At 42.0% G+C, this 25,256-nt stretch overlaps 2 protein-coding genes and 1 long non-coding RNA gene across 3 annotated transcripts in view; 1 reads left to right on the forward strand and 2 right to left on the reverse strand.

Moving 5' to 3' along the window:
* Window positions 1-1,498: 1,498 nt before the first annotated feature.
* LOC113972316 (activator of 90 kDa heat shock protein ATPase homolog 2-like) lies at window positions 1,499-9,735 on the reverse strand. The gene is made up of 9 exons (XM_027693251.1): window positions 9,597-9,735; window positions 9,255-9,445; window positions 5,840-5,925; window positions 5,109-5,223; window positions 4,737-4,825; window positions 4,414-4,536; window positions 3,546-3,647; window positions 2,814-2,865; window positions 1,499-2,575 (listed from the first exon to the last, which is right to left on the reverse strand). The coding sequence occupies exons 1-9, from the start codon at window positions 9,674-9,676 to the stop codon at window positions 2,400-2,402; spliced, it is 1,014 nt and encodes a 337-aa protein (XP_027549052.1). The 5' UTR covers window positions 9,677-9,735; the 3' UTR covers window positions 1,499-2,399.
* Window positions 9,736-10,248: 513 nt separating this feature from the next.
* Window positions 10,249-25,256, reverse strand: part of LOC113972314 (protocadherin Fat 4-like) — a 36,940-nt gene continuing 21,932 nt past the window's right edge. Inside the window, exons 26-44 of the mRNA XM_027693247.1 lie at window positions 24,223-24,381; window positions 23,629-23,780; window positions 22,450-22,618; window positions 21,322-21,530; window positions 19,751-19,930; window positions 18,999-19,218; window positions 18,560-18,696; window positions 17,721-17,864; window positions 16,370-16,614; window positions 15,791-15,900; window positions 15,090-15,233; window positions 14,501-14,637; window positions 14,176-14,373; window positions 13,746-13,840; window positions 13,154-13,309; window positions 12,330-12,527; window positions 11,595-11,720; window positions 10,993-11,203; window positions 10,249-10,471 (exon numbers count right to left, since the gene is read on the reverse strand). Of these exons, the coding sequence (XP_027549048.1) occupies window positions 10,271-10,471; window positions 10,993-11,203; window positions 11,595-11,720; window positions 12,330-12,527; window positions 13,154-13,309; window positions 13,746-13,840; window positions 14,176-14,373; window positions 14,501-14,637; window positions 15,090-15,233; window positions 15,791-15,900; window positions 16,370-16,614; window positions 17,721-17,864; window positions 18,560-18,696; window positions 18,999-19,218; window positions 19,751-19,930; window positions 21,322-21,530; window positions 22,450-22,618; window positions 23,629-23,780; window positions 24,223-24,381 (3,191 nt within the window). The 3' untranslated portion in view covers window positions 10,249-10,270. The remainder of the gene's footprint in view (window positions 10,472-10,992; window positions 11,204-11,594; window positions 11,721-12,329; window positions 12,528-13,153; window positions 13,310-13,745; window positions 13,841-14,175; window positions 14,374-14,500; window positions 14,638-15,089; window positions 15,234-15,790; window positions 15,901-16,369; window positions 16,615-17,720; window positions 17,865-18,559; window positions 18,697-18,998; window positions 19,219-19,750; window positions 19,931-21,321; window positions 21,531-22,449; window positions 22,619-23,628; window positions 23,781-24,222; window positions 24,382-25,256) is intronic.
* LOC113972317 lies at window positions 10,391-12,904 on the forward strand. Its single transcript, XR_003535841.1, has 3 exons — window positions 10,391-10,492; window positions 11,127-11,374; window positions 12,062-12,904. It is a non-coding gene; the product is annotated as an uncharacterized LOC113972317 (long non-coding RNA).

Genomic DNA, 25,256 nt, shown 5'->3' on the forward strand with positions numbered 1-25,256 from the left:
TTTTTTTGGCATGACATTCACATGTTCTTAGCATGACATTAGTATGCTCTTGGCATGACGTTAGCATGTTCTTGGCATGTTATTTACAACACGATTAAATCATGGTAAAAGCATGTGACTGTCATGCTTACAAAAAAGCAAATCTAAGATTTTTTTGCATGATATTCACATTCTTAGCATGCTCTTAGCATGACATTCTCATGTTCTTAGCATGACCCTAGCATGTTGTTAGCATGCTCTTGGCATGTCATTCAGAACATGTTAACATGCTAAGAACATGTGAACATCATGCTTACAAAAAGGGAAAGATTTTTTTGCATGATGTTAACATGTTCTTAACATGACATTCTCATGTTCTTAGCATGGCATTAGCATGCCCTTAGCATGTTATTTACAACGTGCTTAAATCATGCTAAGACCATATGACTGTCATGCTTACAAAAAGCAAATTTAAGATTTTTTTGCCTGTTCACATGTTCTTAGCATGACATTTTCATGTTCTTAGCATGACGTTAGCATGTTCTTAGCATGACGTTAGCATGTTCTTGGCATGTTATACAGAACATTATAAGAACATATTAAAATCATGCAAAAAAAATCCTTTCCCCTAAGGAGGAAAGGAGGGTCACTGGGGCTGTTCCTCCTCCCAGTCCTTGCCCTCCCAGCAGCAGCTGTGGAGTTTTCCAGGGTTTTTGGCAGCCCCACACCTGAAGAAAGCGGTGGAATGCTGGAAACATGTAAGTCGTGTCTTTTAATGCTGATGATCATCAATTGTCCACTCCAGTTAGTGGAAGGAGAAAAGAGAAGTACTGGGGCTGTAGTTTCAGTGTTTAAATAAACTTGGAATTGCGTATAACAACCTACTCTGAATTACTAAATTGTCACAAAATCTCTTTGAGCATCTACACTCAAAGCTGCTGAAGCCTGATCTGTTTAAACCTTTATTCTCTATTTTTTTTTATTTCTATTTTGTCCCTTTGTCAACCAATACCCTAAATCATTTTTGTATTCAAAATGTCAGGTTTTTTTTCCTGGAATATTCATCGAGAAAGGGAACTAAATTCTGAACATTCAGAAAAAGAAAGATGTTAAAATATGATGTTTCTCAAGGGGCTGTTTCCCACCCTCGATCTGGACCCCTAAACCACACCCAGTACAGCCAACAGTAACCACTCTGTGCCTCTGGAGGGGTTTATTTTTACTCGGTTCAAAGGGGTTAATAAATGCCTGCAGCTTTTCAGGGATAACCTGGCCTGGAGCAGAGAGCAGCACATCTGTATCCTCTGGAAGATGGAAGTTTTTGGGTGGGAAGGTTGCCATAAGTTGGTGCCCTGTAAAATTAAAATTTTTAGGACTTAAACTCATTCGGTGTGGTTGCTGGATGAGTTTAAGCCCTAAAGATTTTAATTTTACAAACTCACTGAGTAAAATTAAAATTTACAGGACTTAAACTCATTTAGTGTGGCAGCATCGGTTTATGGAGAAAATAAACTGCGTGTAAAGTCACATCTTTTATTGAGCCAAGCACGTTTTCCAAAGGCAGCCCTTTTGTGGTCTGCTGCAAATTGCATACTGGATTTGTACACTTCTTTTAAAGCATCTGAGAACTAAGTTAGCCTTGCTCACCTTGCTGCTTTCAGTATCCCAACTTTGCTCCTGTCAAAATTCTCGGACAGTTGTTCTCTTTAATTTGAGGTACAGAATTGCAGAGGGCAATAAATGATTGAAGTGGAAGGCTTATAGAACTGCAGAAAGCACTAGTGCTGTTTGTTGCTTCCAAAATAAATGTCACACTGAGGTCAAGTAAGGGAGTACAGTGCATGCAGACTTAATAATTACATGACATTGTTAATTGTCTTTCCCTAAAACTGCAGTCAGAAACAAAATCTGTCTGCAGTTAAAACAATCTAACAAAGTATTTAAAGAGGCTGTAAATGATACCCCCCCCTTTTTCTTGAAAGATCTAATGGATCAGCAGTTTTTTCCCTCTGCTGGGAACCACCTCCTGCAGGAATTTTGCCACTCAATTCACTGAATATTAAGGAACTGGAAATGCTTCCTGTGGATTGGTGTAGCTCACCTACCTCTGCTGGAAGTGTGAGTCCTACCACAGTCCTGACTGCAGCTCAATCATTATTATCTCTGAGGTTGCAGACAAGCACAGCAGAGATCAGTCTCCCCAAGAAAAGCTGTTTATATCCATAGTCTGCCTTGCTCCTCAGACACTGAAAATCCATAAATAATGTTTAAATTATATACAGTATCATAGAAGTGGGTCTTTATTCTTCCCACAAATAAATTATTTTTTTCTTTTTTTTTTTTTTTTTTTTTTTTTTTTAGAAAACCAAATGTTAACAAAGTATAAAAAGTAATGCCCTAACAAAACTACAGTGCTGTTATCATTCCATGCTGTCTTGGGATTGCTGCAGTAAAATATGTATTTCTTCAAAATATTGCTTCTTCCAGCACTGCCTGGTGCTCTCCTCGGCGGAGACGGGAACTCCTTTGCATTCCAGCTGCAGCTCCGTCTGAGCCGCCACGTCCTGGAAGGTCAAGGCAACTGTTGCATAATGTTCTGGGGGAAGAAAATACCACATTTCACCCATGTGTTTTTTAAAGAATTGCAGTTGTTGCTGCTGCTTTCCTCTCTGCTGCTGCCTGTGTCTGTCTTTTCACCTCTGGACACCAGGCTGCTCTCCAAGAACACAGACCAAGGGAGCATCCCATCCGGCCAGGAACGCTGTCCCTGCCAGGGTTGGTCCTTCTCCCTGCAAAGGAGGCCTCTAATATCAGAATTCCTCAGAGAGACTCACCATCAGGCCAACTCCTACACCGCCACTTCAGGACAATTCTTTGGCTCGGGACCTGGAGGAAGAGAAGGATGTTCTCCAGTTAGCATCGGAGATTATTCCCCCTGAAAACCAAGGAGACACATGCATGTAACCAAGACAAAGACTGGGCTTTGATTTTTGAAATAAACTGTGTTCCTGGAGCTCTCAGCTTGCTGCATTCCATGTTGTGTTCTGGCTGTGGGAAAAGGTCAGGGCTCATTAGTTACTGCACAGACACCATTGATTTTCTGGCAGACCTTGAAAGGGGCACCAGCACGAGCTGTGTTTGCCCTGCTGCAACATGTAAGTGTTGGCACTCTGTCACCCAGCCCAGCCTGCCTGAATGAGGCACTGCTGGCACAAACACCAGCTCAGGGGAGAGTCTGTATTCTGACTTTTCATTTAAATAGATCCTGATCTAATAGATCCTTATCAGCAAAGGCTGATGAATGGAACTGACTGCCCTCTGCTTCCACAGCAGGTAACGGTTTGCCCTGAACTGAACAGAAATCAGTTCTCCAGTTAAAAGAAGAATGAATACAAGAGATACACCTTAAACCTGCTTTGTCACTGCACCTGTTTGGCTTTGAAATACAGGAAATGAAACAGGCATTAGGGAAGCTGAAAGGTCACAAATTTACACTACTTTTTGTTTCAGAAAATGAGGTAACACCCTTCCCCCCATTTTTGAAGTGCAAAGGAGGAGCTTCTTACCAGTTCTGTGTATTCCCCGCTGACACACCCCTCAAACATCTGGAGTTTGCCTCCTTTCTCTGCTTCAATCACAGCTGGGCACTTGGAAAACTTCTGTACTAACTAACAGAAAAGAACACACACATAAAAATACTGGCAGAGAAGAGAGATTGGCTGAAGAAATTAAAACTAACTGTGATGTATGTAAGAGTCTTTAAACACTCGTCAGGCTTTTAATTTTATGCAGCACTGCAGTGAGGTGACAGGATGAGAATATAAACACTGAGAAACCTGCAGGGTAAATACAGAGCAGGACAGACTGGTCACCTGCAGGGGGTATGGCCACAGCACATACACAGGCACAGACAGAACTGGCTGTTCCTACATTGGGAAATGAGGAAAATGGAGCAACAGCTCTTGTTTCCCCGAGGGAAGCGCTGGGATTGTCATTTAAAGTTCTCCAACACCAGCCCAGGCTCTTCAGAAGGACACAAACCCCAAATTAGTGAATTTGTATTTCACACCTCCAGTAATTAATCTAATTAACCTGCAGGCTGAGGATAATGGCAGTGCCATTACTGAGCCCTTCAGGCTCCTGAACAACAAGGACCTACATCAAACAGCAAAGCTTCTCCTAAGCAGCAAAGGAGATTGAGACTGAGCTGCACAGAAACTACATAAAGATGCAGCTTCCCTTTGTTTAGTTGGCTTTTCTTCCTGTTAAGGTAACAAGTGGAAAAAAAAGGTCTCAGGCAACCTAATCAGCTCTTATTAAAAAGGTGAAAGTGGAATCTGTACTTGACACTGTGACACATTTCTTACTTGCACAACTATTCAGCTGGATCAACATCCACATTAAGTTACAATGCCTACTGAAAATATCACTTACTTCCTTTGTGGTGAAGATGCTGTAAAGTTCATCAGCTGGAGAGTTGAACATTTCCCTCATAAGTATCCTCACTGTTGGAATTTTTACTCCAACTGTATCCAGAGACTGTGGTGAAACAGAGTCCTGAAAAGCAAAAAACGGTCACATGAGTAAGTCCAAGATCTCAGAAGTTCTGGCATGGCAGGACTGTTGTTACCTGCACATTCTTAAACATATATTGCTGTGAATACATGGCAATTATACAGTGTATTTCTGTATTTATTTAATAGTATTAACTGGGAGTCACTAAATTCAGTGGGGAAAAAAAACTAAAGCCAACATACTTGCACGGTGTTCCCAGTTTGTTTTCGCTCCGTGGGCAGCTCCTGACCAACAGGGGCTTTTGTTGGCAGAATCATTCCCAAGGTAAACTCTGGAAGGAAGGAAAGCACTTTTCAGCGTGAAATTCAGCTGTACCATCCCCCTGACATTCAGGCACACAATAAAGATCACCAAAACTGTGGAGAAGGGGTAGAACTGTGCAGGAGCACTGAATAGGCCATAAAACTCCAATCCAGTTTCCCCACTTTACCCATGTATTTTCATTAGGAACAGATTAAAAATAAAACCAATACAAGCCCAAGGACTTGCCAATGTATGACCAACCCGTTCTGGAGAGATGCCCACACAGAAGCGCAACATGCTGTTGAATTTACCTGTTTTAAGTGCTTTCAGGTAATCTCTCAGGGCCTCTCTGACTTTCGTGGTTCCTTCAGTTCTCATCAGGTCCTTCAGAACGTCACCTTCCCCTTTCTTCTTGCTGACATTTATCTAGAAACAGAAAAATGACACATCTAAGAGACACCTGATCGGGAGCCTTTTGGGTTCTGGCAACAAAGGCAAGCATTTGGGCTTTGTTTACTATGCTCAGAGGACAGCTGCAATTTCAAGTTCATTATCTTCTCAGAGCAGCTGACCTTTGCTAAAAATAGGTCCTCTTGGGTTTTGACTTAAATAAATGCAGTATCTCCACTTAGTTCATCATGGATAGACAAGAGTTGCTGAGGAATCTGTGGAAGCCACAGCGCCAACTGCTATACAACCAACATGGAGATTATTCCTTAAGTTCTTAGGGCTTGGGGAGTGGTTGGTTGGGTTGTTTTGGGGGTTTTTTTTAAGACTACAAGCAGAGTTCTTCTCAAATTTATAGTTAATACATTTGTCACAGACCATAAGTAGCAAAGCAAATTGTGCACATTCCTCGCGGGTAAATTTGACAACAGAGAGAAGTCATTATTCCGAGTATAATAAAAACATGAAATAAACTATCCACGTGTAATTATCCCACTTAATGACAGGATAAATCAAAATATGATGCCTGTATGTTGGTTAATGCTTTACTTAAGAATTCTGAACCTATACAGCCATACCGGTATTTCACACCTACCTCTGTATCATCTACCTCATTTTCTTCTGACAGGTTAGGAATTTCAACAGATCCCTTATGTTTCTCACCAGACTCTTTCACTGTACCTGTATTAACATAACGAATTCTTAAATGCATTATTAAAAACTATTTCCCCCATAGCAAGACTTTTATGCTTGGAAATGAGCTGTACACAAGTGTTACTTGAAGGGAGTTGCCTCGAGGCTGATTGAAAGGCACTAAACAGCAACCTGAAGTCTCAGAGGTGTTTTCCAAGTGCTTTCCCAGGGAGCTCTGACATCTGCCAGCATAGGATGTGCATCTAAAGGGGGATGACCTACACAGCTCCATGAACTGTCCTGGGATGCTCTGCCTGAAAAGACTGAATTTAAGGTCTGATGCTTTTTTCGTTACACTGAAGTCTCTCCCCCCTTTGCCTTGCAAAAACATTTCATTGTTGAAATCAACTCACTATTTAGATCATGATAAAATCTCCTTAGGAAGCAACAGCAGAAACGTGCAGGTTTATCAGCCCACTGTCAAAACATACAAAACCCCAGCAAGATGCTTCATCAGCCCGCTGGCAAAACTCCAAATACAACCAACCCAGTGCTGAGCACAACTGCAGAGGGGGAATTACCATGAGGTAAATGCAGTATTTCTTTGGATTCTCTCACCTTCACAGGAGCCAGCTCGATCCAGCTACTACTTAATATCACTCCCATTATTTTTAATCACTTGCCCTGAAAGGACCACCGTGTGATCCCGGGGCACTGCAGGGGCAGAACCCCACGTGCTGCTGGTCGAGATCACAGCAAGGACACAACCAAATGCTCAGGTGTTTCTTGGCAAGGAACACAGTGAAGGACTGTTGGCAACACAAAGGGCAAAGATCCCTCCCCAGTCGGGCTCTGAGGCAACGAAGGATTGCACAAGATGCAAAGTCTGTTAATCCACAAACAGCCACATCCACGCAGGGAAAGGCTCAGCTAGACAGGAGAACCTGGCAGCTCCACTAAAAGCCATGCAAACTAGTTAAGTCTCAGCCCTAAAACACTTCTGGGCCCACCAAATCACACCCAGCCTCCTCAGTGTGCTCTTCCCTGCTCCCTTCCAGCACCAGGATTAGTACAGGAGAACCACACAGTGCTGTCCCTGCAGACAGCAAAGCCAATCTTATTTTTGGCTGCTCTCCCCAGAAAGGAAGTGCAAGCAAGCAGGAAGAAGTTTTGCTCCTCAAAACACTAAACCTGACTTCTATCCACCCAGCTAATCCTATTAACAACTTTCACAGCTCCCAAAATATTCACAAATAGCACAGTTACAGGGTCTGTGCTGGGCAGCAAAGTCCAGTCAGTGAACAAACAGAGCTGTTGGCCAACATGACGTGGGCAGAGCGTTGGTGCAGCTCTGCATTTCTAATGACACTGTAATGTAAACAAAGCTTTATTACCTTCTTATCAAACTATTAAATTACTTGTTTGAATCCCATGGGACTTCAATAACAGGCCTAAGAAGAAATTATTTTTTCTTTCCTGCCAATCCATTATTTTAGAACGTGAACTGTGAAGCACATCACTCAGAAAGATCCACTGGTGAAATAAATTGCTTTAAAAGGACAAACATGTTTTCATAAAGCTTCCACCACAATGTAGAATAATCCATTAAAATCCTCACTGCATATTCTAACAAATGACAGAACAGCCATTTTGCTCAATTTTAGTGACATTAAGTAACCTCAGTTGCTCACCTTCTTGTTTAATATAAATTGCAAAGCACAGTGTTTTTCCAACACTGGACTTTCCAAACCGGCTGCAAATTTCAGGATCTCCATCATTTGTCCTTACATAGCCACACTTTAATCATAGCTTGAAGTCCTAGTTATCCTAGACTTATAGAAGGAACTAATTACAGCAATTAGTGCTTTTAGCAGTTCAGTCTGAACTCTCACCTTGAATTCAGAGCTCTCAAAAAACTATAATGGCTATCAAATTTAGGGAAAAAAAACAGCACCATTTTTTTAGGATTTCCCTGAAAGATTTCCTTCTTAGGGATTAAAAAATCCCCTCTTTAGTATTTCAAACTAAGCTCTCAAAGACAAGATCCACTCAGTGCAGCACTGAACTTAGCAGAGCATCTAACCCAAGTCAGAGCTGTCTATAAATGCTGACCAGCAAAAAGACCTCCCAGAGGAGAGTTTAGAAACAATTTGCATAGAAATACAAACACAGTATCTACCTACTTTTAAGCTTTATATGCTGAAACAAACCCAACAAACTAACCTGTGTTTAAAACTTAAAGTGATTTCAGCTTAGCATAAAAAAAGTCAAAAAGCTGATGGCAATTATTTTAACTGCACCACGGAGTGCAATGTTTGCCTTCCTCTCTGCTAACATTTACATCACACTTTAAGTATGCTCTTAGTTTGTAACACACTTGGAGCACTTAAAACTATAAAAAATAAATAAACGACAGTACTTTTTAAAGTCCCCTCTTCTTGTGGGAGCAGACTTCACATCCAAGTCTGTTCTGGTCAGCCAAACCTCCCCCAATAACACTCAAGGCCTGAAAATAAGGAGGGAAGGAACAACCTGTCACTTGGCATTACAAATATCCAGGGAAAAATTCCTGTGCAGGTGCTTTCCCATCAGCTCCTCCTGCTTCTTACTCCAGCACAAGGGACAGTCCACAAACTGCTATCAAGTTTTAGGCATCTAATAAATGGAAAGAATTCCATGATATCACCAAAAGCTGATCTGCAAATAAAGAGCTTGTCATGGGAAAAGCACAGCTGAGGACAACTCCAAGAGCTGGGAACTGCAAATGAATACAGCACAACAAAAATGCCTGGGCGTCCCAAATAATCAAGAATTATTTCTAGCTTCCTCATTTCCCACTAAAGAGTTTTATTTACCCTCATGTCATCTATGATCCTCAAAGCTACACTAAATTTTTGGAAATATGTGCAATTTCACGTTTCCTGGGCTCTCCTCCTTCCTGCTCTCCACATGAGGAAGCACACAGCTGTGTTTTGGGCACACTGGGAAGCTAAAATAACCCGAGCACGGAGCTGTAAGCAAAGCAATCCACAGCGCAGGGATTTTACTCCTGGCAAGGCAAAACGAGCGCTGGGAAAACGGTGCTAAGAAACGTGCGGTGGAAAAAAAAAACATCGGGAGAAGGGGGGGAAAGCGCCGAGCTCGGGTTTCAAGGTTATTTAAAAACACGCATTTACACGGTTCGGGCCCACGTGGCTCCCGCAGCGTCCCCGCGGTTCTGACCCGCCGCAGGTCACCGAGACACTCGCATTTTTTCCAGGGAATGGCTCCCGATCCAGCACCCAAGGCACCCCTCGCAGGGCCGCGCCGGGACTCGCTGCCATCCCGCGGCCAATTCCCAAGGCACCCCCCGGCTCTCCCCCCTCTCCCCGCCGCACCTTTCCAGCTGAGGCGCAGGTTCCACTCGTAGAAGAAGATGAGTTTCCCCTTGCGGCTGTTGCAGGACGCCTCGCCCTCCACGTGTTTGAGGTCGCCGATCTCGCACCGCCCGGCCTCGCCCTCCACCACCAGCCCCTCCAGCACCTCCTTCAGCTTCCTCTTGGACCAGCTGGTCGCGTCCCGCTCCGTCCTGCCCCGGGAATGAGGGAGCGGCGGGGCCGGGGGGGGGGTCGGTCGGCGCCCCCCCCCCCCCCCCCCCCCCCCCCTCACCACCCCTCACACACCGCCCGCCGCTCCTTCCCCCGCATCCCGCCCCATTCCCGCCGCATCCCGGCCCTCACCAGTGCCAGTTGTTCACGTTGGTGGCGTCCGCCCGCTCCTCCACGATCCAGCGGGGATCCCCCTGGCCCCACTTGGCCATGGCGGCTCCGGCCGCTTCCGCCGCCGCCAGAAGGTGCCAGAAATTTCCCCGCCCCGCCGGAGGAGGAGGAGGAGGAAGGAGAGGCCGCACCGCCCTCCCCGCGCTGAGGGAGGAGGGACCGGGAGCCGCAACCCGCCGAGGGCACTCCCGGCTCTTACCCCGCTGCTCCTCCGCTCCCGGGAAACGCCGCTCCACAGGGGCTGCTCCCGGCTCCAGCGGAAAGGCACCGCCGCGTAACTGGAAAACAGGGAGGAAAAATGTCAGAGAAACGGGAGAAGCGGAAAGCAAACTCTTGGTTTTCACGCAGCGACCGCGGCGCGGAGTTCGGTGCCAGGGAACAGAAAATGGATGTCTGAGAAGTACATGGGAATCGGGTTTATTGTCTTGGCTATTTGACACGCGGCAGAGGGAATTAAATACACTGCAAGACAGCGCCGGTGCTGGGGGAGCAGCCCTGCGGAGCAGCACCTTCGGCAAATTGCTTGTTCTCTTATAACACTAGTAGCAGAATTAAAATCTGGATAGCGTCCCCGTATTGTTGCTCATTTAATTCTGTCCTGTCATTGTGCTTTTCGTCATCAAGTGTCCTTATTATTATAAAGAGATGTCATAGGCAGCCTCATCATCTTCAGGCTCATCTTCAGACTCGTCATCTTCAGGCACATCATCTGCATCCAAAATCACTGCCACTTCTGAAAATTTTACTCCTTTCAGTTCTTTTCCAGGGGCAGGTGATGGGGGCTGAGGTGTTATGGGAAGAGCGGATTTCTGGGCTGTGTCTGTCAGAAAGGAGTCCTGCAAGAAAATGTAGTGCAGGTGAGGCAGAAATTTCTGTGGAAAAGTTCAAAGCAGTAGAATATGTATAACTTACATTTTCTGTCTGTGAAGTTTGCAAACAAAGCATTGCTTTTAAGCTGGGAAGTTTTTGGAGCAGCTCACAAGAACCCTTTACTGTGCACATTCCATAACAGGCAGAACAGAGTCATAATTTCTGGATGACAAGTCTTCCTCCTCCTCCTTCTACTCAGGGACAACAGCCCCTCCTCTAAGATTTTTACAGAATCACAGACTGGTTTGGGTTGGAAGGGACCTTAAAAGATCATCCAGTTCCACCCCCCTGCCCTGGGCAGGGACACCTTCCATTACACCAGGTTGATCCAAGCCAGCCCTGAACATTTCCAGGGATTACTTCACGAAACATTATTTTCTTTTCAGTTCCATGACAGGTTTAACTTTTTCAATAATTCCTTCAATTATTTGATGAGTAACAATAAAATACCTTTCACTCTACGCTTTGCAATCAAAAAGCTCATTACCTGTTTTGTTCTGAATGCCACAGCGGGCTGGGCCTCTGTGTTTCCAAGTCCAGCAGCTTTTTCAGGTGCTTCTTCATCCTCATGTTCACTGTTGTAATCTGGCGGTATTGTCTCAAGGTAATTGCCTTTTTCAGGGGCCTGAATTTCATCTTTGTCAGCATCCCCTCCTCTGGTGCTGTATATGTTGTCAAATGATAACACCTCGCTTCTCCTGGAAGAGAGAGTTAACAGAATTCATAACACAAAAATCTCAGCCTCTCTGAGAGCAGCATGTACAGTGATCTCAAAATTAGTGGGATTTTTATCCAAGGAAATAAATGTTAAGTAGTTTCTTGTATCCTGAAGGTTCTTTTCTGCATAAGGATTAACAGTTTGCTAAAGGGTAAGCAGGAATTTGCCCGTGTAATTTTTGATACAAGATTAAAAGGTATTAACTTCCTTCAAGTGTAGAGATTTTTAACTTATCATTATAAGGGTTCTTAAAAACTGACCTATATACTAGTGAAGGATCCAAGGAAAATCCTGTGGCACCAGAATAAACTAGAATCACATTTTTTTTTATGCTATTTTTAATAGATTTGTGATGTCAGCATTCTACTTACCCATTATTCATATGCTCTAGTTTCTCTAAGCTTTTCAGACTTCCATTTTTGTCCATTGCCCACGGGTTATCAATGCCCTCCATACTTTCAGCTTGCTTCTTAACCAAATGCTGCTGCCCATGCTTTCTGAAAACGATAAATACATTAAAGTAAGATTATTAATTCTTTTTGAATATTGGTTTCATGGTTGTTTTAGAAACAGAAGACGAATTATTTGTGTCATAAGTTTAATACCCACTATTTACTTTCGTTATTATTCCGGGGATTTGTTTAGAATGTTTCCTATTTTTCCATAATGGTAGCAGGGTAAATATTCACTGCCCTCTTGGAAATGTAATTGTTTTCCTCTACTATGTGGCCCTGCTGCCACTGAAGTCAAGCAGCAAAACCTGCCTTGATTTCGGCGTTTGTGGGGTTAGAGGAGACCCATGTGGGCGTTTTACAGCTACTTGTGCCTCCCTTCACAGTTACAGTTTCTGCTGTCCAGGCTTCTCTGTTTTAAAACTATTTGTTTCTGCTGTTGCTGCGTGACAAACACAAGAAGAAACCGCTTCTAATTACCTGTGGTGTGTTCGTTTAATATCTACACACCAGGCCTTGTGACTCACAGCAAATCTTAGGCAACGCTCCACGCAAATATCAACACTTTACAGGACAACTTTCTCGAGCTGACATTTAAATAAACTGATTAAGCTGTAGATTTAAACTCCGTTGTTGGAGCAGAGCTCTGTGTACCTTTTCCTTTTCACATCCAGGGCCACGTAGACCAGGAAGGCGACAAAGGTGCAGGCCAGGAGGACGCCGAGCACGATGGCCGCGATGAGCTCCGGGCTCGCCGAGGCGGCAGGAGGCTCCCTGACGGCAGCAGTGACAGAGGTGGAAAACACCTTCTCCAGTTCTGCCTCGATGTTTCTAGACTGCTCCTTGAGTTTTCTGAAGAAAAGAAGGATAAAATGTGATGACTTAACCAGGCCTTCGTTTTGGCTGGAGGAGTAGAGAGGAAAATAACAAAATATCCCTCCCTGGTCCGCCCCAAGATCTTTTCTGAAAATTCATCTTTGTCGTGGCTTTCATTCGGGAAAGCCTCTGTTCTCTAAGCAACCAGCCCTGGTGCTTGTGACCTAAAATGCTGCAAAGCTTGGACAATTGAACTTGAGAGATCAGTAAATCCTCTAAATCCACATCACTGTCATGTTATGAAACAAATGTAAAATACACCTAAAGTGTAAAATTTTTTAATCAACAATCTGCTGTCGTAAAGTCAATATATTTTAACTACATTCTTTCTGCTTCAGCTGTTTTTTCTTAAACTGACTTTTAAATCTATTTTGCACAATTAAACTGCCTCATTCGTGGTTTTGACAAACTCTGGAAATTACCTTTCAATAAATAATGAAAGCTTTCTGAATTCTAAAATATCCATTTAAGCCTTGAGCCAAATCTCAGATAAACTGTTATTTGATCTAAACCCGTCCAGTCCAAGACCTTAATAACTTCCAGGGAAACAAAACCCATCTGCACAGCTCTGACTCCCAGAAGCCAGACTGTGCCATACAGACCTTTTTACATCCTGTGCAGGTACTTCCTGGTGGGCCTCATCAAAAGCAATAATTTCTATTTGGGTTTCTTCAGTGCTGCTTCTTGCTTTTCTTTCAAATTCATTGGAATAAACATCAACAATGTATACATTCCATGCAAGTTTATCTTCCAGGACCCTATCATCATATTAAGAAAACATTTTTAATTAACTGGGCAATGACAGATCCTTTTACTCTGGAAATTAAATAAAGCAGTATTTAATACAGCACTTGGCAGATATTGATATTAATAAAAATACCTTGGCAGGTATTTTAATCCAAGCATGTAAAAAAAGATTATTACCAGCAAAGGAATTAAGCTATTTGCCCAAAATTGTTGAGGGATTGAGTAGCACAGGAAAGAAATGCCCAGTCAGTGATATCTATAGAGTATTATAAACAGTAAAGGTGGGGAGGAGGGAAATTCAGTCTCATAATCCTCATTGTTTTCTCCTCCTTTTCCACAGAGATTTTCATGCTGTATCTTCTCCCTGTAGGCTGTCAGACCCCTATCCCAAATGGACTCCAAATTTGTCATATTATACCAGAATAGGCTTCACAGTTTCAAAAATACCTTTTTACTTCAGCAATGTTTCTTTCAACAACATTGGTCTGCTGGTTAAGCACCACCATCACGATGTTGCTACTGGAACTGGAGTCAACAGTAACCTAATAAAGAAAGAATCACACATAAGATTTTCTAAAGCATTTTTTCCTCTCAGATTGATTAAAGAAAAAAAAAAAACAAAGCCCAACCCATTAAACAACAACAAAATCCCTCTGATATAAAAGAACTGCCCTCCAAAATCAGTCTTTGTGCCAACGTGTTTTTATATGTCAGTGAAAATGGCAACCTCTTAATTCGAGCATGTAGCAAATATTCATGTATCAGACAAATTTGTTGGTGGTGTTAAGCAATTTTTTTTTGCCTTTACTAAACCTAACCTTTCTTGTGTTCAGAGTTTTGACATGGGAGTAAATCAGGATTATACAATATTCCTTACATTGACTGTTGTCCGGGCTGTGAGTCTTCTTGTGCCTTGGTCTGCAGCTTGGACTTCCAGATAAAATGTTCCAGCCTTTCCTGCTACAGAAACTGTAAAAATCTCCCCTGTATTTTCATTGATGTCAAATTCATTTGTTTGATGGTTCACTAAACTGTACAGCACCAAGCCGTTGTCTCCTGAGTCGGGATCCGTGGCCTGGGTTTGAAAAAGGTGATTTGTGAAACTCAGGTTTAAGCGCTCCCTTAACCCAGTTTAACTGTGGGAGAAATCCAGCTCTTTCACAGGATTCCTGTCCCTGTGAAGGGCACAGGAAATACTGCACCTGGACTGTAATGACGGGGTGCCTGTAGGGCACAGAGCTGGGGATCCGAGCAGAGTAGGAATCGCTCACAAACACGGGCTCCTCGTTCACGTCCTGCACGGAGATCGTCAGCATGGCCACGTTCTCAGCAAACAGGCCTGGAACAAACACAGCTAACAGCAACAACCACCACCAGATCCCACATTCCAAAGGCTGGCTCAGGCTGTGGCTTTGCAGCATCTCTGATGCTCCCAGAGGAGCTCTATCCCAGCCCTCCCAGGGCTCCGGTGGGAGCAGGCAGTTCCAGGCAGCACTGCTCCCCTGTCAGCCCTCTCCAGCTGCTGCACCAGGCAGGTTCCTCCAGCTCCTGCTGAGGAGTCCAGTGCCAGCTGTTATATCCTTTTCTGAGCCCACAGAAGGACCCTGTGAGGGTTTGCACCCCTGGGGGAGGGAAAGCTGCTGGCTTTGCTCTGCACGACCTCAGCTTTCCATCCTTCACATCAGATTTTTCAGTTGAAGACAATCACAACTCCTTTACGGGGTTGCAAATACAAAAGAGGTGTCCATTGCCCCGATTTAAGTTGCAATGTCCTTCAAAGCAAAGAGTTACCTGAATGCTGGACCTCTGCAGCAGATGAGATTTTTCCAAGCAGATGAGTTGCCTGAATTAAAAGCACGTACTGAGGAACTTCCTCGTAGTTCAAATTAACTGCTGTCCTCAGCTCCCCACTGGTGGGATCCAATCTAAAATGACCTGAAAGGAAAAAAGATGCAATTTTGCTGTTATAGCTACCATTTTACCTCTATCCCTCCTACTCTTGTGTCTTAGTTGCTCTCGGGATGTTTCCATGGCTCCTCTGCTCTTAAGAAGGTGAAATGCAACAACATTCCCACTGGCCAAGCAGCAAAGGCATCACAGCTGGGTTCCCATCCCAGACCAAACAGCTCTTAAACATGTAAAGGAACAATATATGTGAAAAACAGAATTGCAGCTTCTTGTTGCACAACTCATTTTTTTTATATAATTCCAAGTTTTCTATTTTGGCTCCCTCAGTCTTAAATTTTCCTAATTTAAGACTGCAAACCACCCATCTTTTAGCAAGTTACCACCCTCTCCATAGCCAAAGATCAACAAAGTCAACGCTGAAAAGCTCTGAAAGAAATTCTGTGTGCTTCCTTTTCTTTAAAGAGACACAGATTTTTTCCATGCTCTCCATCTCCTCTTTTACATCCAGGAACATCTGCCACACACAAAAGACAGATTATTATGTTCTCTTGGCTATTTTAACTCATAAGGGAAATCCTACTCACCTTTTTCATTGCCAGATACAACACTATAATCAATCAGTGTTCCTGAAGCTTCAACCACAGCCAGAGCATAAACTAAATAATCCACTCCTGTGTTTTCCGAAACGGAAATGCTAATGCAGGAAAGAAATGAGAAATATGAATGTTAAGCTTCCCATCAGTTGTTGCAGGGGCAGACTTTGAAATTTAACTCCCTGTGGAAAATCCTCCCCACTCCCCTTCAGTTGTTTGCTGGAGCTGCCTGACTTTCAGAGAGCAGTGCAAGCCCTAATTTTCTATCAGACATTGATTTGTCCTTGAGTAAAGCCTAAGGAAAAATAGTTTGAGGTGTGTAAGAGGAAAAGGATAGAGAGTGGGGCTTAGACAAGCTGCAAAATAAAGAAGTAAAGGTGATGCTTCAAATCACGTTCACAGAACCCCCAGAACAGCAGGATTTCCTAAATATTTTGTTTAAAAAAAACCAACCAATGTTCTTTCTTCTGCATGGAAAAATGTGAAAATGAGCTTCAGCAAAACCGTGTTTTGCACTGCCTGGAGAATGTATATAGTGAATATATATGTTATATAATATGAAAGCCTCACCTGATTTCACTCCTGTTAAACTGAGGGACGAAGGGGCGGTTGTCAAACACATTAAGAGTGATCAGAGCAGTGTCATTTAGAGGAGGGGAGCCTTTGTCCTTAGCCATCACCGTTAAGTGGATCTCTCCAGACCTAGGCAGGTTTCCAGTTGTAATTATTTTCCCCTCACTGGGGTTTTCCACCAGGAAGAACGGGCTCACGTTCAGATCCGGGAGGATGTAGTACTCAACAAGGCCATTTTGCCCCTGCCGTGAAAGGAACACAACTTCATGGAACTGGGAATATATTTTGAAAGGCAGGAGAAACACTGAAACAAGAGATTCCAAAATGTCTAAATGTCTCTAGTGAAATTACTTTGAAAATAGTAATTTTTTTTTAAGAATGAAAACCTGGGGTTAGCTATGGCAGGATGGATGGCAATTAAAAAAAAAAACACAAAGCAGAATAATATTCACAATAAATGGGCCAGTTGCACAGTGAAAACATTGAGAAAAGGTCTCTAATGGAAATAAGTGCAGAGGGGGACAGTCAGAGTAGTGAGAGTGGCACAGGGAGGACAAGTGCCACTCTCATGGCACAGGACCAGACAGCTGAAGGAGGAATTTCATTAGGGTCTCAATGCACAGCTCACACAGTCCAGCAATTTTCAAAAGCAATTTTCACTTTTTATACAAAAATCGTTGAAAAGGGTGATTAAAAAAGGGCTGGTGGATCATTTGCAGCAATGTGCCACAGCTGCAGCTATTCTAACCAAAATTACATGTGAGGAAATAGGAAGGCACCTGCTCCACCTATTTTGTTGTCACTTCTAGAGGTTTCACCCTTTAAGTGATATAATTACTGGTGATGTTGTCATGGTGATCTGTGTGACTACTGCATGTCCCTGCCAGTGCCTGGATACTACTTGATGGGTGCAGTACAGATGTATCAAACAAAATTACATTAAAAAAGGGGGATGGAGGGAATTAATGAGGTACCCCACTCAGAGGCGTGTGGCAAGCAGACATTTCCATGCACAAGCCAACATGTGATGTTCAGCTTTTACAGAATCAAATACTTCAGAAGTTCAAATAACTTCAGAGACACTAAATTGCTTCAGTCCTTGTGTACTTCTGAAAGCCTGATGCAGCTCCATATAAAAAGGGGGGAAATTAAAGCAAATACAGCTGAGGAAACGTGTCCAAAGACAGGGAGTCCACCAGTGTCAAGGCAGAACCATCAAAAGTCCTAAATTCCCAATTCCCAGTGCTGTTAGAATTCCCTACATTTGCTATTTCATGCCTAAAGAACAGAGAAAGGTCTCTTTGGGCTGCAGCTGAAGGCAGTGTCAGAATCCAACAGGAGGAGTTACCTGATCCTTGTCGGTGGCACTCACAGTTATGACATGAGCACCCACAGGATTAGTCATGTTTATGGAAGCAGAATAGGAATCCTGAGCAAACATTGGAGCGTTATCATTCACATCCATCACTAGCACAGTGACTGAAGTAGTTGCCTAGAAGACAAAATGGGTTTCATGCATTTTAAAGTATTTAGAATGTCTTATTTAGCAATGTTTCTTTTCTTACTTGCGCATGCAACAAGAAGTTTAAGTCAGGGTTTGAAAATGCTGCAGTAAAATGTCGTTTGGGTTTAATTTTTTTGACCTCGACATCAGAGGTACTACAGGATTTTAACACAAGAGGCAGGAATCCAATGCTGCAGTAGGATTCTATTTCTTGAAAAGTGCCTGAATTAGTATGAACACGATATGTTTAGGAGGCCAATGTGTCTTACACACAGTTAAGAGAACCACACATGTTCTAGTTCTGTTAAATAAGTGTCTAAGACCTTCTCAAATAAAAGAAATGCAGCAGAGCTACAACAATTTGCTGAAAGTACCTTTTTCTCCCATGAAAAATTATCACATCACTTACAGTTCTAACAGCAGCAAGCAAAGACTCCCGTTCCCCAGCCCAGGTTAGTCAGCAAACAATCCAGGGTTGAACCCTACCATGCATAATTTTGAAGTATTTCCCATAATTAAAGTATACTGCTGCCCAGTGTGGTCAAAGGTTGCAGGAGTCTGACTCTAAACATAAGTAGGTGACTCATTTATTCCACACAATAAATGTCTTGGACAGAGCTCCCTCCCACAAGTTCAAAATCCACTCTGAAGAGTCGCAGTTCATTACAATAATGGCCTTTTACCTGATAGAAAGGGGCAGATTTATTGTTGACTGCAGTCACTGTAAGGTTGTATTTATCCATGGTTTCATAGTCTGGAGAGTTCTTTATTTTAATGATGCCCTGTATTTCATCTATTTCGAATATGTTTTCTCCACCATCTGAGACAGATATAAAGAAGCATCATCAATTAATACATTTTAGAAGCTCATGATTAACTACACTTAAATTATACTTCTGCTCGTTGTGGCCACCCTCAAAGTCTGATGTATATTGAAATTAAAAGGCTAAAAACATATAAACTGTATTCACATTGCTCTTGATGGTCCTTACAACAAAACCAACTATTTCAGCTCCGGTCTGAAGGAGTCTAAATTTCCATCTCTGTTAGGTTCTACAAGGCAGGCATGGATTAGGCCCTAGACCCTTATCCCTTATTCAAGAAAATAGAATTCCTTGTTACCTGTAAGTTTATACAGAACAAAGGCATTGTCTCCCGTGTCTCTGTCTGTTGCTGTGACTTTTCCAACTATGAATCCCACAGGCACGTTTTCATTTACACTGAATTCAGCCACTGGCTCAAAGACAGGTGGCCAGTCATTAACATCAGTGATCTTTATGACAACTGTGCAGTAACCTCTCTTCTTCTCAGGGATTCCATCATCTTCGGCATATACCACAACCTGGAAATGATTGGTAATGGGAGATCATATGAAGAGGTACTTTCATAAGGATTAAAAAAAAAACTTGGCAAATTTTAAACTTTGGAATATTCTTAAAAAGGTAAAATCCAATTCTGAACAGCAAATTCACCAATATTTTTGCTTGAAGCAAAATAAGATCATAAATATCCAGCAGTGGTGACAACAATAAAGAAGATTAACTGAGAATCATGTCTGCAAGGTCTCAGTGTAGTCCAGATTCAAGCAGACAGCACTGAATACATGAGCTGTCACTGTGAAATTAGTTATTCATGTGCTGGAGCGTTTGTAGGGCAGGTGAACAGTGAGCTGTGCTTGAATTTCATTACAGTTGAAAGGCAGTGGTTTGTTTTAATAAAGCCTCACATCTTGAGATTGCTCCTGTTCTAAACCAAGGCAGAAAATGTTCAAGCAATATCAAGCCAAACAAAAACACAAGTGCCACCTGTTATCCAAGAGAAAGATAAAAAGTTCTGAATAAAAAAAAAAAAGATTGAAGAAATCTAAAGCAAACCTGATACTCGGTTGGTTCCTCTTCATAATCAAAGGTGGTATTGGAATATAGAACTCCAGTTGTTTCATTTATCCTGAATTTTAGTCCGTGTCCATTAAGAATGCCATATGTTAGCAACCCATTTCTACCTGTATCATTATCCTGAGCTTTCAGCTGGACAATCTCAGTAGCTGTTAAATTCTGTGGATGAGGAAAGATTGGAGCTGTCAGAGACTGGTTTGCTGCAATTCCTTGGATTATGGGAAAAGGGGAAAGCAACAGATACTGCATCCACTTATAGTAGGATAGACATTTTAAAATCAAAATTATGCAACTTATTCAGCAGAGTAAAAGTCTCTTGTTTTCTCTAATTCACAGAAAATAACTATTTTCCTGCCCCAATATCTCCTCCCATTGCAATAATCCTCAGGAATAAAAATCTCCATCATTTCCAATACCCCAGATCTTAACCTCAAGCATCTGACTTGCTGTTATTTCTGTTCAACATCCTCCACTCCCACGAAACTCAGTGGATGTTCTCAACTTCAAAAATCATGTTTCTTTCTGAACACTATTTGGCTAATAATTACCCTTATCAAAAAAATAATACAATTCTTCCTTTTTAACAATCTTATTTGCAGCAAGATTGATAGAAGATATCAGTGTTTCACTTGCACAGCCATTTGAGACCTGAAGTTATTTGATCCAACTGTGTAAATATTTCACATGGAAATCAATTTTTTAAGGTTGGGAAATGTGAGTCCAGCTCTCCTCCATTAAACTAGCTGGGAACATTACAAATAGGTGTAATAATTGAATAAATAGGTGTAATAATTGAACCTAAATTTAGCTCAGTGGTAAAAATGGGTTACATTTTAAATCAGTTGTGGCTGATTTAAGAGAGAATCAGCTGAGGATCTCAAAGGCAAGGTATGTGTTATATAAAATATTAACATGATCACTGGGCTTCTTTTTGAAAAAAAGCAGCCAGCAGATTAAAATGTGAAAGGCGTTGCTTGAAAATTGAAGAGTGAAATGCTGAGCTGGATGCTTTTGCATAATTAAATGCTGTGGCTTGTTTTGTAGACAACCAGATTTTCTGTCTGAAAATCTGACTGAAATCTGGCTTGTTTTCTGCTGCTGATCACTCTGTGTCAGCAAGAATCACAACAGACTCTACATGAGCAGGAGGAGAAATATTGCTGAACTAGACTTTTCCCTGCTATTTCTCTGCCTGAAGCTCCCTTACAAGAGGCTGAGTGAGTCTATGCCCAGCACACCCACCAGATTTTAAATGCACCTGGAATATTCTCTTTATATAAATATGCAAAATGGACTGGTAGTTCTTCCTTTATGGAGCCCCTTATTATTAAAAGGTTCACTTTTCCTTCGATATGTCCACACTTTTAGACCATTCTCTTTGTGTATTGGGGATTTTCAGCTGGAAATCAACCTCAAAACATCCCATGGCAGAACAGAAGGGCAAACCCGCCCGGTTCCAGAAGGTTTACTTTTATTCTCACCAAAAGATTATACATAAATCTTCAAAACAATAATAAAAATGTGATGCAGTTTGGATGGCACTTTCTTACCTCTGCCAGTGTTGCTTCCAGCAGAGAGGATGGGAAAACAGGAGGGAAATCATTTTCATCAATAACTTCCACCTCCACTGGAACTTCAGTAGATATGGCAGCATCAGTCAAGTCTGTTGCTCGAACGTTGAAAGTTACTGGAAAATCTTCCAGTTTTAAATTCTTTGTTGTCCTTATGATACCACTGGATGAATCAATCATGAAATACCCTGTAAAAAAAAAACAACCCCAGAAATTATTCTGGTTATGAATTTTTTAGTTGCAACTGAAGATATGAATCCTTCAATGCAAACTATATGTTATTTATAGGAGTATTATATGTTACAGTATTCTTCGAAGAACAAAATGAAATTCAACATTTTTACAAGATTTATAAGAATGTCAGGCATATCCAGGGCTGTAACTAACAAAAAGAAACAATTCAGAAGGTCAGATGGAAACCAAAAGGGAGAAAATTCACTCCACCACTCTCCACTCAGGTCTTCACCTTCCTATGAAACAGTCCCTGTTTCAGTTAGAATTATATTTTATATATATATATATATATATATATTTGCTCTGAAGTCCTGTTCTTATTAGAGATGAGGAATTCTGCAGCTAAGTTCAAGGACACCTCAACTTCATCCAAAACATTTTACAAAACCAGAAATAGAAACTCTTTGTGTTTGATGATGCAATGAAATCAGCTCTATATTTAGTAAAAATAGACACGTGACAAAGCACTGATCCACTTGACCCTACAGAAACTTCATCTACACTCTCACATTTGTTAAGAAAACATTGCTGAGTTAGTTTTTCTACCAGAAGTCTTTATGCTTTTAGGTATTTTTGCTCCAGTCACTGTAACTTTATGCCTGACCAGGTACCACCTGATCTTCCTGCAGCAGACAAAGCGTGGAGGTGGTGGAGGCCAGGTATGGATCATGTGGCTCTTGCTAATGGGACAGAAATTCAATCATGTGCCCACACCTGATGCAGATCCAATTTGTGCATCTGGCTGATACACCTCCAGTGTTAATGGATGTAGAACTGAGATAAGGGCAAAAGGAGAGGGAGAAGAAACACCCCAAAAGCTCAGTGCTGTTGTTTAACACACCCTCTTCCTGTTATTCCACATCAAGAGCTTACCCTTGTCATCTCCAGAGGCAATAGTGTAGCTCACAGGGGCACTGTAAAACACATTGGTCTGCACCACAAATGTATCTGGCAGTGCCTTCTCACTCAGAGGGGCAGGATGATAGGCTGCCTCCGAGAACACCGGGAAGGACACGCCGACGGGAACGACGGTGACTGACACCTGCAGAGACAAGGACACGGACACGGACACTGGGGTGATGTTTCCAGCTCGAGCAGACCTTCCTACTGAGGTGTGCGACAGCACAAGTCCAGAACTTGGGCAGTAAGGAGGATTGCTGTGTGCTGGCTTGGACACATCTGTGTCCTGAAGGCAGTGCAGGTCAGTGAAACACTTTTGCAACCTCATCACTTGAGGTTCACCTGTTTGCTTTGCTAAACAGAGAGAGGGATTCCAGTTCATCACAGGCAGCATATTTCTTTTCCAGCTAAACAGCTCTCAGAGAGGCACTGAAATGTGTTTGCAACAAATTCTTCTGCTGGAGAGTGTATAACCAGAACAGGAGCTTGCAAGTATGGTATTTTAAAAGCATTAGAACTGATTTTATAAATGAAAAAAGGTGACAGGTGGTAAATAAAGAAGGCCTATTGCTTCACAAAAATAAAGATCATTTATTTCTAACTGATGCCAGACAGCTTCTGTCCAAGGCCCTGAAGATATTCTTAAGCCATTCTTAAGAATGATGGCTTGTAAGTCTACCTTTTGAGACTGTGAAGACAATTTTCTACATGTCTTTATCCATACAGATTTCTAGTTCTTTTTTTTTTTTTGATTCTGCTGCATTATTTAGTGGCAAAAATCACCATAAAGTTCTAAGCACTGTATAAAAATTTTTTTGATCATATTTACATTTCTCAGTCGTTAATTTAGAAATTATTTTTTCTTTCTTTATAGGAAAAAAAACAGGAACATGTTATTTGCCACCCCCTGTTTATTTATCACACACTTCCATTACATCCCCTCTGACTGCCCCACTCTTTGACCTTGTACAGAAGTCTCCACTCCTCTAATCCTCCTCCCTCAGGGCCTAGAGCCTGTCTGTCTTTTCTGAAATGAAATGATCTATGTTTTGCATAGTTTTGCCTCACTAAGACCCATTTCCTGGTGTAGTTATGCTTAGAACAAAACAAGCTGGGGAATAAACTGTGCAGGTTGGCACTAAATTTTAGTACCTTTACAGAGGTTGAAAGAGGCGGCAAACCCGAATCCGTAGCAGTGACATCCAAGGAGTGATACTGGGGTTCAGTTTGTTTGGATAAGTCTCTTGTTAACCTGAGTTCTCCTGTGGTACTGGAGAGACTAAAGAGGTCTTCTGAGTTCCCACCTGAAGACAGGAAAACAAGTGTTGGAGACGTTCAGTGGGACCAGCAGAGGTTGGATTATACAGCCGGGACTGAAGAGACGCAGGTGGAAATCCTGATCTGGGACTTGGGGCAAGACACCCCTGGTCTCTCTTGATTCTGTGTCATAGAATCATTTGGGCTGCAAAGGCCCTTCTGAGGCCTCTGATCCAACCTCTTGGCTCAAAGCAGTGTCAGGAGTGAATTCAGCACAGTTTGCTCAAGGCTTTGATCCATCAGGTGCTGAGAATCTCTCTGGGCATTCTGTTCCAGTCATTGCTTATCCTCACAGAGGATTTTTACCCCTTATATCCACTCAGAACCTGCCAATTTCAATTTATGACCATTGTCTCTCATCCTGCTGGTTTAGCAGTATTCAAGTATCCCAGCAATAAACAACCAGAAGATTTTTTTTCTCTAACATACCTGTAATACTGTAGATAATTCCTTCATCATAATCCTTGCTTTCATCTCTTGCATTGATATCCACTACCAGAGTGCCAGCTGTAGAATTGTCCAGAAGGATCTGGTGATATGAGGGCTGGTCAAACACAGGTCCTTCTTCATTCACATCTTCCACAATAACTGAGAAAGAAGGTCCAAGTCTGATGAGTTTTGCCTAAACAGTCACAAGCTATTTCTTCAGCTAATACAATCCAGCACAGCTCCTCTGAACTAAATTGGAGCTCTTTCTGTTTAAACCAGATGGCAACCTTGCTTTCTGAACTTCAAAATACTTGCCTTTGTGGATTAAATTATTTACTGCTCAAGCAATAACTTCACTCCTGGCTAGAATGCTGTCACTGCTACCTGTCAGGAATAATAGTTCCACATTGTTCCACTGGGCTCCCTTCTGTGTCCATATTCATTTGGTATCTCCAGTCTTTGCACTGGCATTAGGGGACAGGATTGCTTAGTTTTATGTTTGTACATGACCTGGATAATGGTCCACAATTAGTGAAGCTGGCCACAGAGCAACATAAATAACACAGAACAAGAAACAATAAACAAACTAATACTTCCAGTCATACTGGTCAAAAGTAGGGCTGGTCAAAACCTAGAATACCAACCTCACTTTTATCTTATTTTTTCCCCAAAAGCACAAATTAATCAAATTTTTTTTTTTGAGGAAAAAAGCAACAGCAAACAAGCACTGTTAACAACACTAAAAATCTCTGTCAGTGTTGTTTATCACCCTAGAAACAGGCTTTCTGTAAACAAGCAGTAAAAGAACTGGATCATGTTTTTGGGAACCTTTTCAATCAAAATGTCAACAGGTGCTCAAAAAAACATAATAGAAAAATCTGTGAATATACTGAAGTGAGAATAGTTTGTGTGAAAAAAAAAATCTTCATTTTTGACAAGGCAAATATTTTTTTTCTTTTTTAAATTTCCATCTGGCTGTAGTGCAAAGATCACATCATCATTTCTGATAATTTACCTTAGCAGGCTGTATTAGT

This window comes from Neopelma chrysocephalum, unplaced genomic scaffold, assembly GCF_003984885.1.
Source record: "Neopelma chrysocephalum unplaced genomic scaffold, ASM398488v2 Primary Assembly neopelma1_91, whole genome shotgun sequence".
NCBI lineage: Eukaryota > Metazoa > Chordata > Aves > Passeriformes > Pipridae > Neopelma > Neopelma chrysocephalum.

Coding starts and splice junctions, on each gene's coding strand:
- LOC113972316 (XM_027693251.1), bottom strand. CDS start 9,676: ATGGCCAAGTGGGGCCAGGGGGATCCCCGCTGGATCGTGGAGGAGCGG. Junction 4,537..4,736: donor AAACTGGGAACACCGTGCAA/GTATGTTGGCTT, acceptor TTTGCTTTTCAG/GACTCTGTTTCACCACAGTC. Junction 2,576..2,813: donor GTGTAGGAGTTGGCCTGATG/GTGAGTCTCTCT, acceptor TTCTTCCCCCAG/AACATTATGCAACAGTTGCC.